Source organism: Eupeodes corollae, chromosome 1, assembly GCF_945859685.1.
Source record: "Eupeodes corollae chromosome 1, idEupCoro1.1, whole genome shotgun sequence".
In the NCBI taxonomy this organism is placed as follows: Eukaryota; Metazoa; Arthropoda; class Insecta; order Diptera; family Syrphidae; genus Eupeodes; species Eupeodes corollae.
In genome coordinates, this window is record NC_079147.1 from 218,884,673 (window position 1) to 218,902,125 (window position 17,453).

The window sequence follows — 17,453 nt, forward strand, 5'->3', positions numbered from 1 at the left end:
GTATGTGCACACATTGTTTACAAAAATAATTTAATAAAATCGTTAAGGCTGGGCTATGCCGTCTGTCGTCTGCCGATTGACTTCTGTTTGAAAATTACCAATGTTTATCTAATTGAAGTCCTTGCGTTTGAACTTTCATTTATATTATAACTTAAATAAACTACTGTTAAGGATTTGTTTATAATTTGATTGCGGTAAGACATTGTAAATAATTAAATAGTTAGGTAATTGATTTAGGTTTCCTTCACAGTTAAAGAGAGCGACTATTTCTTCTGGTGACTTCACATTGCTGCCGAGCAAATTTCTGCGTTTTTCACATAAAACTGGAAACTTTCCTATGAAATGGATTACATCTTCCCTTACTCTTAAGTTACAAATAAACGGTGATTTTTTAAGAGCTTGAAAACTTTAAAAAAAAACCCATACAATTTGCAAAATCTCATCGATTCTTTATTTGAAACGTTAGATTGGTCCAAGACATTTACTTTTTGAAGATAATTTCATTTAAATGTTGACCGCGGCTGCGTCTCAGGTGGTCCATTCGGAAAGTCCAATTTTGGGTAACTTTTTCGAGCATTTCGGCCGGAATAGCCCGAATTTCTTCGGAAATGTTGTCTTCCAAAGCTGGAATAGTTGCTGGCTTATTTGTGTAGACTTTAGACTTGACGTAGCCCCACAAAAAATAGTCTAAAGGCGTCAAATCGCATGATCTTGGTGGCCAACTTACCGGTCCATTCCTTGAGATGAATTGTTCTCCGAAGTTTTCCCTCAAAATGGCCATAGAATCGCGAGCTATGTGGCATGTAGCGCCATCTTGTTGAAACCACATGTCAACCAAGTTCAGTTCTTCCATTTTTGGCAACAAAAAGTTTGTTAGCATTCAACGATAGCGATCGCCATTCACCGTAACGTTGCGTCCAACAGCATCTTTGAAAAAATACGGTCCAATGATTCCACCAGCGTACAAACCACACTAAACAGTGCATTTTTCGGGATGCATGGGCAGTTCTTGAACGGCTTCTGGTTGCTCTTCACTCCAAATGCGGCAATTTTGCTTATTTACCTAGCCCTTCAACCAGAAATGAGCCTCATCGCTGAACAAAATTTGTCGATAAAAAAGCGGATTTTCTGCCAACTTTTCTAGGGCCCATTCACTGAAAATTCGACGTTGTGGCAGATCGTTCGGCTTCAGTTCTTGCACGAGCTGTATTTTATACGGTTTTACACCAAGATCTTTGCGTAAAATCTTCCATGTGGTCGAATAACACAAACCCAATTGCTGCGAACGGCGACGAATCGACATTTCACGGTCTTCAGCAACACTCTCAGAAACAGACGCAATATTCTCTTCTGTACGCACTGTACGCATTCGTGTGGTTGGTTTAATGTCCAATAAAGTAAACTGAGTGCGAAACTTGGTCACAATCGCATTAATTGTTTGCTCACTTGGTCGATTATGTAGACCATAAATCGGACGTAAAGCGCGAAACACATTTCGAACCGAACACTGATTTTGGTAATAAAATTCAATGATTTGCAAGCGTTGCTCGTTAGTAAGTCTATTCATGATGAAATGTCAAAGCATACTGAGCATCTTTCTCTTTGACACCATGTCTGAAATCCCGCGTGATCTGTCAAATACTAATGCATGAAAATCCTAACCTCAAAAAAATCACACTTTACAAAGGCTGCAGTAGTTAAGCAGATCGTCTCGATGTTGTATATAATTATTAAGACTATCATTTCTTCTCTCATTTTGAAAATTGCTGATATGAGCTCCTGTTTGTTCTCGTTTCGAAAGTAGTTACGTTCGCATAAATTGTGATTTAGGTTGTACGTAGATCTGTGCACCGAGGATGTAGCTTCATTAATAGCGTCGGCTCTCAGTTTTTCATTTAAATTTACAATAAGATTCCAGAGGTCGTCATCGCAGTATTTACTATTTCATCAACTATTCGAAAGCCCGTTCTACAGTTGGTAGCATGGTCTTGTAACTTCTTAGGTAGAAATGGCGATCTCAAGGCAACCTAGCCTGAGATCCAATTAGCGCTGTAGTGCGCCGTTTTGATACTTCTTATACGACAGATTTTTCTTCTCAATTGTTATCAGTGCCAGAATTTTTGGGAGTCTTTCATCTAGCATATTGAAAACTTTTTAATATACAGCCCTATTCTGCTTTTCACGTGGATCGTATATTCGATTCACCCATTGGATTTCCTTTCACACTGCCTTTGCATTCTGCTATCCATTCGGGTGAAGTCCATTATCTCAAACCAATTTGACATTCAAATAAACAGCTGTTCATGTAAAAATCTTGTGAATGTTGGATAAATTGTTTTGATTCATAAACAAATTAAGTTTAATCAATCCACCTAAACAGAATACCCGTAGTACCCGTAGCATGATGGTTAGTGTGCGTTGGACTGTCATGCAAAGGGTCTGGGTTCAATCCCTGCCTGTGCCACCTTAATTAAAAAAAAAAAAATAATAATTTTCGCGGGTACTGCCTCTTGCGAGGAATTGACAAATCCTTCAAGAGTAATTCTTGTCATGAAAAAGTGCTTTCTCAAAACTAGCCGTTCGGATTCGGCCCAAAATTGTAGGTCCCTTCCATTCCTAACAACAGTACTCGCACACAGGAATGGTTGAGAGATTTAAGTCACTAGGCCCTGGTTCACAACGGACTGTTGCGCCACCCCATTTGAATTTTGAAACAGAATAATTTGTGTAATTCTTGGAAATGAGCAGTTTTGGACTTTTCATTCCAATTGTTAGCAGAGGAATAAGATAATCCTCAAACAGAAAGCTTCGGAGAAATGTTAAAAAGTGTCTTTCCTTCCCCTTGAAATGTTAATACTCTTTTATTTATAAAATGAATATTCTAAATTAAGCAATAAATTAGTTTTCACTTACATTTTGCTTACGAAAATTAACAAACCAGACATCAAATGAAATATCCGCTGCATTTTATATGCGGATCTGAATTTTATAGAATGAATGCTTTCACGTGAATAGGAGAATACCACGCAGTATTACAGACGTTACCGACATACACAGATTCACTTCGAATGAATAGCAGAATAATGATTAGTGAAAATTCAAGTAAAATTTCCCCCGATGAGTAGCAGAATAGGCCTGTTAGTCGTGGTGAAGACGGTTATTCAATTAGCGTACTACAAGTCCATCCATCAACAAGAGTTCCTAAAAAAAAACTGTGTCAGCAAAATATTTCTACTCCTGATTGAGTGTCTTTCAAAAAGTCTTGTCTCAATTGAGATCATATAGTTTGAGGTATTTTTTCGGTAAACGAGAGCATCTTCTTATAAATAACTTCTGAAGTTTTTTGACCGTTTCAAACTTCTCCCCTCCCCATATCTGTGCTGCATATATTATAATAGATTCTACCTCTGCAACAAAGACCTTATATTAAACACGCAACATATCTTCCATGTGGCGGATACTGCACTTTTAGATTTAATCTGCTTTTCTTTAAGGTGTGTTTCCATATTAAGATTGCTAATTATGGTAAATCCAAATTGTTTGTAGGCTTTAACAATCTCGATTGGTTCTTTGTCATAGTGCCATTTCTCATTCCTGGCTGTTCTACCAGAACCATTCCGGAATATCATAACCTTGTGGATTTGCTCAAATTAACTTTCAGATTCCATAACCGACAATACACATTTAGTCGGTTAATCATCAACTGTAGGGTTTCGTTCGATTAAGCAAAGAGCATGACGTCATCTGCAAAAAGAAAGGCTTTGATGAGTGTCCTCGATATTTCAATTCCACCAAAGCAAAAAGATTTGGTCTTAAATTACATCCTTGCTTGGCTCCCATCTTTGATTCGAAACTCTCCAGCCTTTCGGCGCCATTCCATACAGTTGCCTTGTTTTCGTCACAGATGCTTTCTATTAGGTGCCTGCCCAAATTTGTGTGACAGCCCATAATTGTAAAGCTTAAAGAATAGTGATCGGCACTAAACGGTATCAAAAGCTGCCTAAAAATCGACAAAAACACGAGCTTCATTTTTTGTTCAATAGAGGTTGCCGCAGTACAAATTTATTGTCGATAGTCGAATAGCAACTTATTATCATGAATTCAACTGGTCAATCGGTTATTTAATAATGTTACGAATATCTTGTAGGTGGCGTTCAGGAAGGATATATTTAATGTTTGAAGATTATTTCATGCAAATGCTGACCTTGACTGCGCCTCAAATGGTCCATCCGCTTAGTCCAATTTCGGAACATTCTCTCCAACATTTCGACTGATATCTCACGAATAAATGCTTCAATGTTTTCTTCCAATGCGTTAATTGAAGCGTGCTTGTCTGTATAGACATGAGATTTAACATAGCCAAGATCTAGGTGGCGAATTGACCGGCCCCGAACGTGAAATAAAATGTTCACCGAACTCGTCTCTTAATAAGTTCATTGTTGCGCGTGCTGTGTGGCGTATGGCACCGTCTTGTTGAAACCACATGTCATGAAAGTTAAGCTCTTGCATTTTGGGCAAAGAAAAACATTCACAGTAAGGTTACGATTTGTATAATCTTTCAAGAAGTACGGTCCAATGATGCCACCAGCCCATAAACCACACCAAACTGTGACTTTTTCTGGATGCATTGGTAGCTTGGTAGCAATGCTTCTGGCTGATATTCACTCCAAAATCGACAATTCTTCATATTTACGTACCCGTTGAGACAAAAATGAGCTTCGTCGCTGAAAACAATTTGTCGATGATGAACTTTCTTCACAGAGCACGCGTTTTGATAATAAAATTCAATAATTTGCAAGCGTTGTTAGTTTGTAAGACGATTAATGGTTAAATTATAGACCAAACTAAAGATGTTCGATAGTAAAAAAAACACGAAACGTGCGTCAGCTGTTTAAACCAGTGTTGTCAAAAGATAATAGCTAAAATTATATTATTATTAAGTTATATTTCTGCATTTGATTTGACAGAAAAAAATGTAACTTATTCATATAGGTATACATTCATAGTAGCAGAATATATATATGTATGTATCTACAGCTGCAAGCATTAAATAACAGTGATTTTTCAAGTTTACTAAATTTTAAATAAAATGTGTTATGTTTAATTTATGTTACTGTTTACTTGCAACACATATGTACATTCGAACTAGAAGTTTTTTATCAACCATAACATTACGATGGTAGAGAAGTCGAAAAATATGGGTTCCGCGATTCCGTTTGTCTTTATGTCCATTAGGTCGATTGAGTTCAAGCTTGGAAGTTATGGCTGAAACACAAACACGCTTCAGCTTCGGCTGCGTTACGTTGGGCCTGTTTCGAGGTTGCTTTGAATGTCACTTTCAATATGACATTTCTAAAATGTCACTTCTGCTACTAGCAGCTGTTATTTTTTCTCAAAAGAAAAAAAAATCAGTTTTGAAATCGAAAAAATTAAATTTATCGCGGAATTAGCTTACACAGCCCATAATATCTAATGGGAATCCTTCCAAAAGCAAATGTATTTTGTTTGTTGACTTTTGTACAGCTGTTGAGCTGTCAGACAAATCAAATGTTCAGTACTTTTGAACTAGAGCTTCCGTTTGGAGTCACATTACATAACGTTACGTTCTTTCCCTTACGATTGTCAAATGAAACGTGAGGTTGATGCTTCATTGTGATAGCATGCATTAAATTCCTATGGCTGAACTTGTCAACGTTAGTCGAAGCCGAAGCTGACACGTGTTTGTGTTTCAGCCAATGAAATTTCAAGCCGCTTTACGTTAGGCGTTTTTTAATGTTTTTAAGATCAAAAATAACAGTAAAAGATTTATTAATTACAAAAAAAACACTCAACAATATTTAATTTAAAGTTTTTTTAGAAATCAAATATCATTTAAATGTTTAAAGAAAAAAAAACTTATTTTTCAGGTATATTTTTAAATCCTAACTTAAAGGTGGTTTTATTTTTAAACAGACTCTTTGAATACAGGAGCAAGTCCGTGCGACCCACTCGTGAATTTTATTTTCATTTTATATACATTTTTTTGAGGATTAAACTCCGTAACATTTAAGAGTAATACTTAAGTTTTTATTAAAAAATACATAATTAGAAAAGGTCAAATTAATTTTTAAATTATCTTAATTGTTATTATTTTGTTATGAATCCTTTAATGTTATAAGAGCAGCGCAGTGGCGTTTGATGTTTTCGGTTTCGACTTCAAAATCTTACCTTTCATATCTAATCTCAGATTATCTACGAGACTTAGGTCTTAGAGGCTGAGCAGGCCACATATTAGGTCATTCTTGTTATCTCGAAACCAATGCTTTGCTTTCTATATCTGTTCTGCATGTCTCAATTTTATTGGAATACTCACAATTGAGTGGCATATGACCGTTCATTTATCGAAGCATGATGCTTTCTAGTTTACTGAGATTTTTTTGGTCCATTAATCCTAGTAATGCAAAATATGGTCGGAGGAAAGCATGCCCGATGAATAAATCTGAAATCGATGAATAGTTTGACCAATACATAAGAAAGGAGACCCTCTAAATCGCGCCAACCACAAAGGTATCAGTCTCCTTAACATTGCATATAAGATCCTTTCTGCCGTATGTGAACGTGTGAAGCCGTTCGTCAACAACCTGATAGGTCTTTGTCAGTGTTGCTTCAGACCAGGAAAGTCCACTATCCACCAAATATTCACACTTTAAATCGATACCCACCATCTCTTTATCGATTTTAAAGCCGCATAGGGAACAGCTCTACAGAACAATGTCTAGTTTTGGCATCCCTGTCAAACTTATCCGTTTGTGCGAAATGACGATGGAGAATGCACGCTGCTCTATCAAGGTCGGAAAAGATTTTACCGATGCATTTGATGTCAAAAAAGGTTTTAGACAAGGCGATGTAAGATGGAAAGAATTGTGCAAAACTCAACCGTCAACACTAGAGGCACAATCTTCCAAAGGTTCATCCAAAAACTCGGATACGCAAACGATATTGACATAATTGGAAGATCAAAGCGTGATGGTCAGTGGAGCCTTTTTAAGCATTGTGACGGAAGCGAATAAGATGGGTTTAGAGGTCTTGGACAAAACGTCACCATGGACAGCTATAACTTCGAGGTAGTTAAGGACTTTTTCTACCTAGGCACTTTTATAAATTTACATAACGACACCAGCGCTGAAATTAAACGAAGAATAACTCTTGGAAATCGCTGCTTCTTTGGACTTAGAAGGCAATTGAGAAGTAAAGCCCTCTCTCGAGCATCTAAAATCACCATCTATAAGGTTTTCCTTTTAGTTAAAGTTCAAAGTTGAAGTATATAGCACGTTTGGTTTGCGTTTCGTGCCTATTTTTTGCAAGTAACTTTTTTAGTGGCGTAGTGAAAATGCTTGACGTACATTACAAGCAACGTGTTGTGATTCAATTTTTAGTGAAATCTGGCGAAAAACCCTCGGAAGTCCTCCGAAAATTGCAGATTGTCTATGGAGACTATAGCATGTCAAAAACGCGTGTGTTTTTTAATGGCGAAGGGGTTCAAGGAAGGGCGTGAATCGGTGGAAGACGATCCACGTGAAGGAGCTCCCGTCACCTATCGCACCGACGCGAATGTTGATGGTTTGCGCATGTTGATCACGTCTGACCGTCGCCTAAGAATTCGTGTATTGTCTTACGCGTTATACATCAACAAGAAAACGGTTCGCAAGATGTTACACGACAATTTGAACGTTCGAAAGATCTGCGCAAAGATGGCGCCTAAAGTTCTCACCCATGAACAAAAACAAATGCGGAAATCGATTTGCGAGAATCTGTTATCACGCATTCAGAGCGAAGGCAGACTGGATGAGTCGGGTAGTCACTAGAGACGAGACTTGCATATTTGAGTATAACCCCGAGACGCGTAAACAAAGTCAAGTGGGTGGAAAAAGGTGGGGAGTGGCCAACGAAAGCAAGGATGTCAAAGTCACACTTGAAAGCAATGTTGATTGTTTTTGTTTTCGATATTCACGGCATCATTCATCGTGAATACGTTCCGTCTGGCCAGGCAGTGACTCGAAAATTCTATGTTGCCGTTTTGGGGCACGTGTTTCTCTCTCCAAGGATGGCTGGATCTTGCATCACGATAATGCGCAGGCCTATTCCTCGTTCGTTGTGCAAGAGTTTTTGGCGAAAAAGGCATCCCAACGTTGCCTCACCCACGCTATAGCCCCGATATTGGTCCCTGCGACTTTTTTCTATTCCCCAAGATGAACCCAAGGGACCTCATCATGGTGGGGTACAGAAGGTCCAAGAAGCTCTGACCTTGGTGCTAAACGGGAGAAATGTTGGAATCGTTGTGTAGAGTTAAAAGGAGATTATTGTGAAGGTCAATAGTAAAAATTTTCCTAAAACTTCATTTTCTAGTTTTTTATTGACAAATTCTCCGACTTAATTGCCACACCTCCTATACTAGCTGAACGTGAAAGCGTTTGGATGATTCTATTCCACAGCGGTGTCAGGCTGTTATTAAAAATCGGGGAAATTCAACGAAGAACTAACACATAATCTTTTTTTATTATTTCCATTGCTTAATATCACATAACAGCGGTATAAGCTTAATTAAGACTAACACTGCTATTTTAATGTTTACTTTGAAAATGTATTTTAGATTTTGTAAGTTAACAAAACGATGAAATTAAATAAAAGCTTTAATTTTCTTTTCAATATTTGTTTTGTACTGCTACTAGATACTGCTATTTTCGTGTTCACCACTGTAGCTCTATAAGGATATTCCCTCACCCTTATTTGATAGGCAGTAATTTAGGATAAGGTGATCCATTAATTCACTACAAACAATTTACATTTTGCATACATCGCTTTCTGCGAAATGTCAATTTGAAAATTTTGCGTATTCTGACGTATTCGAAGTTCTCGCCGATAACATACAAAATGGCTGCGTTCAATCTCAGGCAGTATTCTCAAATACCTCTTTGTTAGTTTTTTACGTGTAAAATAACAGCTGATCAAAAACAACTGAGATGTCAAAAAAGGTATCCAATAATTTCTGGGGTATGTAGGTATCTGACAGATCAGCTGATTCAACACATTGTTGAATTTCAAGAAACTTGAAAATTTATTTCAGCTTTTTGTATTTGTTGGTAAACAAAAAGATACAAAATGTTAGTTGAAGTTGTATTTGAGGATGTTCTGTACATTTTTTTTTAACTTCAAAAATGACTTATTTTGTTCTCGTTCGATGACCAATTTGCTAGGTCTTACCTCCAGTCTAGTGTCCAGCATTCTGAAGTTGAAGAGGAAATTTAACATAGATTACAGATAAAGGTTATCTCTTATTTATTAAATTGTTATGTACTTATCAATTCATCATCGTCCGACGGGTCAGTTGAATTATATATCAATTAAATGCTTTATCTTACAATAATTTTGACTGCGAAGCTTAAATGTTTCGCTGCTTTTTGGGAACAGCTGAAAGTTGTTTTTATTTTTTGACAGCTATCTTAATACAGCTATCCAACTCGTTCAACAAGGTATCTAAAAATCCACCTATCCAAGATACCCTCTCCAACAAGAGATTGAACGCCGCCAATAACTCCAAATGTCAAAACTCGTTTTTCATGAATAATGCATTTTACACATTTATCTAAAATTGTGATCATGAGCGAAATCGTTAATACTTAAAAAAGATGTCCTGTCCTTAATGCAAGGGTAAATTTATTCTTCAGGTGTGTAGGTACTTAGAGATATACATACATACATAAATACATTGAGAAAATTAGAATTTATGTGGTTACAATTAACCCCATTTGTTTGTTCAATGAAATCGTTTGAAATTAATTAAAGCGAAAGCAACAGATGAATCAGTATAACAATGTGGAAATCTTAAGTTAAGAATTTAAGCTTACTAGTCATTAACCATCCTTCGTCTATATTGTTATTTTTCTCAATGCCTCCTGTTTCTGATTAACCTGTGCATGTGATTCAAGCCAAACATTTTTTGGCAAGCTAACTAAAGCCAGATACCTACTCGTACATACATAAACCTACGTAAGTTCTTTCGTACATCCCCTAATTTTGTTTAACTTACCCTCTTCATAATGTAAAAAAAAAACAACTTGTCATTCACATACCTACAGGAAAATCACACCGCGATGTACATATCTCATAAAATAATAACAGTATATTATCATCTATACCTACTATCTGCATCTAGCAAGAGAAATTAGATTCGACGCGACGTCCGACGTTGCTGTAAATGCAAGTCAAACTTTAACACACTTCTAAACGTTCCATATCGGTACATGTTAAAAATCGATTTTTTTTGTTTATGTGTGCACAAAGGCTCGCGTGTAGTTTTCGCTTCACCCCTCTTTAGTACGCCGCGTGGTTGGTTTTATTCAGAATGCCACCGCCACCGTCATGCCGAGCCAAGCCGGGTACGAAATGTTTTTGTTGGTAGACCGATACCGAGAGCGAGAATTGAGCGCTGTGCTGCTTGCTCTACGCCTTCGGTTGAGGTTGAGGGGAGGTGTAGTGTGGTGTGTGCGTTGTACGATGCGCTGGCGTTTCTGTCTGTACCTTATACCTACTCTGTGGCGTGATATTTCCGCAGAGTATGATTCATTCGATTTGAGCAATTCACTATTCAGTTGTGTTTGAAACTTGAAACTCAGTTGACAGTGTTTTTGTGATTTGTATTGTTTTTCGCTCCTAAAAGTTTTGATATTGTAAGTTTAATCATACGCGTTTTACAGCCGAGTGAAATAATGTACAACGAAGGATTTGAAGGACCTATACAGTATGATAAGACAACGTGTATTGATCCGTTTACCCTGATAAACGAAGTAAAAAAATATCCAGCTTTGTACAACAAACATTCGCCTGATTACGAAAATACGCTTACGAAGGACCAGATTTGGGAGTCCATACACGCTGTTCTCTTTCCAAACTACGAGGACTTGAGCGAAGAGATAAGGGAAACAATAAGTAAGTTGACATTTTGTTCAAAAAACAAACACACATAATTTGTCGCTTTTGAAAATGTCAGCGTACCCTAGCTCGGACGCGGTGTGACAGTTGCAACAGTGAAATTCACTAATCTGCCAAGTTTGATTAAATAGGCGGTGTTAGGCACGTAAAACTGGTTTTCAGAGTTGCCAGTATTTAAGGCAATTGTTGCAAAAAAAATTCCAACTGTAATTTTTCTACGCGTTTTATAAAACCTTGAGAAAAATATAAAAATGCATTTGAATTTGATTAGCTCTTAAAGTTAAGTCACAATTTACCTAAGCCGCCTTAGCGTCTAATGCAGAAATTTAACTCACTCAAAATTATGTGGAAATTCAAATTTTAAGAAAATTTTGTATGTGGTGGCTTTTTTTGGGATTCTCAAGTTTTTTAAGAATACGTTTACAATATTTTGACATCTTCCAGCTGTTTGTGTGTACAGTACAGAACTTTAAGTTGGCAACGCTTATTGGTGGCCATTTTGTCAGTTGCGAGTATATTTAATTTTAGTTAGGTTTTACATTTCTAAATGTATGACAAAAACGCTTTCAAATTGTGCGAATTTATCTTCCAAAGAATTGCTATTTTTATTCCTGAGCATTTTTTGTTTTTATAGTAAGCGTACACTGAATACGAATTTTGTTACCCCTATTATAACAGGCTACAGTTTGAGCTTTGGGTTGGAGAGAGGGTTTGAAGGGAAGTGTTGGTGAAAATCGGTTTTGAGTTTCTGGGTATTGCAATGACTGGGAAAGACAGAGTTTGGTAAAGCATTCTACATTCGCGTAGTACGGCTAAGGAATGGATCTCTGTACTTCACATTACTACTAAAGTTAGTTTCGAGGGTACTGTTGAGTTGCTTGCGGGGTAGAATGCAACTGCCAAAAACCGTTTGTAAGTTAAGTTACAGGAGCACCAGTCAAATGATAGGAGTTATGTATATTCTAGCTTGGGACGATTAGCTATGAAGCTCACTTTTGGTATGTGCAGCCGCGCCACATGCGACGTAGATCGTGCTACAATTGATTTATTGAAGAAAACGTTTAATAACCGAAAAGTTTCAGATAGCGGATCTGCAAATTGGCCTCTTAGAAGGTACGATTTAACGCTGCTTGTGAAATAGATAGACTATACACCGATAAAAGCGAAACGACGACTCCCTAAGTTTCTGTGCGAATGATATTGTCCTATCCTATTATATTAATTAACGCCCTTAAGTAGATTTTAAATTTTGAAATTTTCTCTTTGAAAGCTTTTGTTGGAAAAGTTTTTATTTTTAGGGGTCGGTTATAGCTATCAGTAAAATCCATCAGTTTTCCTGATGAGCGTTTATAGCAGTCAGTAAATTTACGTCAGTAAATGTTGTTTTCTTTCGATCATAACAACGAGCTTCGGGCCTCAGACAATTTCACACAAAGAATTTTTTTTTAAAGAACAAAAAGTTTCATTTATTTTTCTCTAAAAATGAATTTTTCTACTTTCCGGACGGAAATTAATTTTCCTGAACAGCTGATACTTTTATGTCAAAAAGTGAAATGAATCAGTCCACTGATTTGTGTTCCAATTTCACACAATTCCAATGACAGATTTCTGTCAGTAAACATTTTTCGGTGGATTTTAATCAGGAAACTTTTTTCAATGACAGACATTTTTAATGATCGCTTTAACCGACCTGTCAAAAAAATTCCAATGTTTGTTTTCAAAGATGAAAATTAATGATAACTATAACTGGAGCCTAAAGTATGTGTGTATGTATCAGTTCAAAGTTTAAGTTGTGAGGTTTTTCCAACCAGAAACAAATCAACGAAAACAGAAGAATAATGATTTCGTCGGAATCGCTTTTCTTTTTCTTAAGATTTGGTTTATGATCATCAGACATCCAAATAAACATTTGTTTACATAACCATTTATAATTTAGCATACTTATTGATATCAATATTTAATTTTAATGTCTTATATTGTTTCGTTAACAGAAATTACTGTTCGTAAACGTTGGAAGTCTTTACGTGATGCCTTAGTGAAAGATCATCGATTGCGAAAGGACGATCCCGCATATAAAATGAAGAGAATGAGTCCGGCGGTGAAAGCGATGCAGTTTATAACTCCTTACATTAAATATCCACGGTGAGTTCAATCAAAACCATACAAAAATTGTTAGGTATGCAAAGCAAAAATCGTATGTAACTTTTTCAGTATGCTTTGAGCATCATTGGGAAGGTTTAGACAACATAAGGGACTTAATTTTCAAGTTTACTGCTTTTAACGCTAGTTTATATTTCAAATATCTTTAATTTCCTTACTCCTTTAAAATACGTCAAGGAATCTTTTAGCCACAACTTTAAATAAAATTGTGCATTAAATTAATAAACAAGAAAGTTTTAAAGTTCATCTTGGTTGAACGATGATGACCAAGCTGGCATTTTGACATAAGCAGACTGACACACGACCAATTTTACTTGTAAATTTCAATTGAACTAGTGTGTTGGGCCCTTAAGTGTGATTTTTCTTGGCTTACTTTCAGTCAACTTTCCTATAATGTTGCCTGAAAGTCAATTTTTTGGGAGCTAGTCAATCAGATACTATAGATTCTTGTCTTAGTTTCAAGTGTCTTATATCGTCTAAACCTGCTCAATCAAAACATTTCAATATTAATAACCGAAAAGCATTCATCTGATTCTTATTGATGTGCCAATTATAAACGTTTATATTAAAATAAAACTAATTGTTCGAAAAACGACAACTTCGTGATTATCATTCACAACTTCAGTTGAAGACTTTCTAACGATTTTTGTTTTTGTTGCTTTATAATAATAGCAGTGTGAAAAACTTGTAGCATATTTATAGGCTTTTTTAAAGTTTAAATTTACTTAAGTTCATATACATTTTCTTATCAAAATACTTTATTACATTTATTTTAGAAAACACACCGACAGCATCGATGGAAACCATTCGCCAGACTTTTGCAAACTTTTAAATGATTCAACTATTGATTTAACATATCAAGAAGATCATGAAGACTCTTATGTCCAAATTGACGATGAAGAAATGGCCAACAATGAAGCACTCTATCCCTCAGTACATCTTACAACATCCGAAGCTGGATCTGAAGATGTCGAATGGAAAGATGGAATTTGTGTGTCAGCTACTGATGCATACAATAATGCAACATTGAAATATACTATTCGTGAAGTTGAAGAACCCGACACAGGAGCAGAAGCAGAAACAACTGACGAAGAAACAAAATCTTTCCATAAGAGAAAACGCACCCACTCCGAAGAAGATTTACATTCAAAGCTAAACGAGTTAATTGATCGTTGCAACGAAGAATCTCATGATGAGGATCGAATGTTTTTGTTGTCACTTTTATCTGACTTTAAAAGAGTTCCAGTTCAAAAGAAACTTAAAGTCAAATCGGCTTTTGTAAAAGCTCTGTATGAAGCTTTGGACTGACGACGAACACGAAACTCATAGTATATACTTTAGTTTTTAAGAAAAGTTTAATGTATGAATGTAATATATTAGTGATTTATCATTTTTTCCTTAAGGGTTGTAAGATTTAAAATTTTAAAGAAGTATAATAATAAGAACCTATATTTATATTTATTTATTTAAAAACTTATACATAATGCAACCATATTAATAAATTGTCAAACAGGAAACATAAGTTTTGCTGTATAATGGGATATTATTGAACATTTCACTCATGTTAAATTATTTTCATAGACAAAATTTTCAAAATTTTAATTTTCCAATTCCAAAGAAATAAACCAAAAATAATAATATTTTTTTTTAATTCGATTAAAATGTATGTAAGTAAATATTTTCTTTTTTGATCTTAACATGTTTCACAATTCGTAAAATAAATAACTTAAGTATAGTTGGTCATAATTATTTATGAGTAAATATGTATTACATTTCAAAAGCAGTTTTAAAAAAAGAAAAAATTGATAATTGTTTTGTTTCTTACAGGCTCTCAAGGACTCTCAATACCTTTAACATGATTACGTTAAAAAAATGTGCCAGCGTAAAGAAAATAGCGAAAGATTCAAGATGAAATACCTTTGCATATTGGTCTTAAATTTTAAATATTTAAATGGGTGGAACAGAGTTGGGTAAAGCATTCCACATTCTCGATGTGCAGTTCAAAAAAGGATCTCTATACTTGACAGTTCCCTGGAAATTAAGCTCAAACAAGTGTAAACTGATTTTTAGTTTAGTTTAGTTTTCGAGAAGGTGACGCGCTGTCATGCGATTTTTTTAACATCGTACTTGAAAGAATAGTGCGGAGCTCACACGTCAACACTATAGGAACTATCTTTTAAAAGTCTGTCCAATTACTACCATATGCTGATGACATTGACATAATCGGAAGAACTCAGCGTTATGTTAATGGGGCTTTTGTGAGTATTGAGGCAGAGGCGGCAAAAATTAATTTAAAGGTTAATGAGGGCAAAACAAAGTACATGCTGTATTCAAGAAAGGACCTACAACACCGACGTCTTGGTCAAAACGTCACCATCGATAGACGTAACTTTGAGGTAGTCAAGGGCTTCGTCTACCTAGGCTCCACTGTAAACGCAGAAAATAACACCAACGATCTAACAAAGAATAACTCTTGCTAACCGCTGTTTCTTTGGGCTAAAAAAGCAATTGAAGAGAAAAGTCCTCTCTCGAAGGACCAAAGTGTCGCTATATAAGACCTTTATCATCCCCGTGCTGCGGAGTGGAGGAAAAGATGGAACGACGAGCTGTACGGGCTGTACAGCGACGTAGACTTAGCCAGAAGTGTAAAAGTCCAACGACTAAGATGGCTGGGTCACGTAGAGCGCATGGAAACCAATGCTCCGGCCCGGAAAGTCTTCGAATCGACACCCACAGGACAGCGCAGTAAAGGAAGTGGAAAGTGACCTCACCCAACTTGGAGCACGAAACTTGAGACATCTAGCTAGGGACCGAGCTAGATGGAGAAGTTTGTTGGGTGAGGCCCTAGTTCACACAGGACTGTAGCGCCACCTTAAGTAAGTAAGTAAGGATAAACTGATAAGAATTCCTGAAAGTTCGAGTGTTACGGCTAAATTGTTTGAGGGTTGGAATACAACTGGCTAATTCGACAGAACATTGTTTATAAAAATGTCGGTAACACAACGAAAAGCAAACAAAATTGCTGCGGTGTTCGAGAGATGTAAATGTTCCGCTTATAGTTCTACCGCATATCACTTTCAAAGCTTTTTTTGGATCCTATCCAAAAAACTTTAACTTGCTTGGACGAATGAAGGCTTTGTAAATTACAGACCGAAAATAAAAATTTGAGGGTACGGTTAGAAGTGGCAGACAAGATATCGTTTGAAACTATAAGAAAGAGAGTCGGAGACAAAACGGAGCCTTGGGGGACACTAGCGTTTAGTTTATTAATTTTAGACTTAAAACTATCCAATACAACTTGTCTTAAATGGTTTCTTATCCAGCGAAGAAGAAATTCGTGTATACCAAAAGCACGCATTTTGGATAAGAGGGCTTGGTGCCGAACTCTATCAAATTCTCTTGAAATATCAAGTTTAATCATTATACTTGTTCTACTACGTTAGATAGTTTTTCTAATACACGACTGAGATATGTCTGACCTTTTTATCTTAAGTCTTAGAAGGAACCTAAATACATAAGAATACGAAACATGTTATACATATGTCGCATCGTAAGATCAATGATGTGCCTTATTGTCGATTTCTTTGATATTTTACATAACTTAGGAAGCATGAGAACAGACCTAGGAGATGATAGATAGGAGTACATTTTGAATGAATGATGAATGTCTTAAGATCCTTACATAAGGATAATTTAAATTGGCTGTAAAATTATTCACAAAATTCAAATTATATTTGTTGCCTTTAAAAGTAACAAAGAGTTAAGTTATGGTTTGAAGAAATAACTGCAAGGAAAATAATTATTATGATCAGGAACTTTGGGATTTTTTCAAATTTAAATCATAAAACCACCGTTTTTATATTTTCTAAGGTTTATTTTGTTTTCCGAAAAAAGCTTGGACATAAACTTTATAAGTGTGTTGTGGTGTATGTGAAATATTTTCAGCATTATTACATCTAGGCGCTGTAATGCTCTTAACGCATCGTATTTTTGAAACATCAGATCACCGAGAACTTGAAATTGAAGTAGTCCCTTAAAATGACCAGATAACAGTTACCATTGACGTTAAAATTCTTATTCATCCTTATGAAATATGAACCAATCTTTCCAACAACCCTTAAATCAAATCAAACCGTTTTTTTTAATGGATGACCTGGTAGCTCTTGGTACTCTCCGGGTTGCTCATCAATCCAATTACGACAATTTTTTTTATTAACGTATTTATTTAACTAGAAATGGGCTTCATGATTAAAGAAAATTTCACGAAAAATCACTGGGTTTGAGCTGAAAAATTTGGAGATGAAAAACTTAAACGAACAAAAATG

General features: G+C 35.9%; 1 protein-coding gene across 1 annotated transcript; it reads left to right on the forward strand.

Moving 5' to 3' along the window:
* Positions 1 to 10,279: 10,279 nt before the first annotated feature.
* LOC129939492 (uncharacterized) lies at positions 10,280 to 14,800 on the forward strand. Its single transcript, XM_056047517.1, has 3 exons — positions 10,280 to 10,965; positions 12,960 to 13,110; positions 13,905 to 14,800. The coding sequence occupies exons 1-3, from the start codon at positions 10,746 to 10,748 to the stop codon at positions 14,434 to 14,436; spliced, it is 903 nt and encodes a 300-aa protein (XP_055903492.1). The 5' UTR covers positions 10,280 to 10,745; the 3' UTR covers positions 14,437 to 14,800.
* The last annotated feature ends 2,653 nt before the right edge of the window (positions 14,801 to 17,453 follow it).

What these genes read in the sequence shown, in the direction of transcription:
- LOC129939492 (XM_056047517.1), top strand. Translation starts at nt 10,746, where the DNA reads ATGTACAACGAAGGATTTGAAGGACCTATACAGTATGATAAGACAACG. An exon ending in AGAGATAAGGGAAACAATAA is followed by an intron (nt 10,966 to 12,959) that starts GTAAGTTGACAT and finishes TTTCGTTAACAG; the next exon opens with AAATTACTGTTCGTAAACGT. An exon ending in CCTTACATTAAATATCCACG is followed by an intron (nt 13,111 to 13,904) that starts GTGAGTTCAATC and finishes CATTTATTTTAG; the next exon opens with AAAACACACCGACAGCATCG.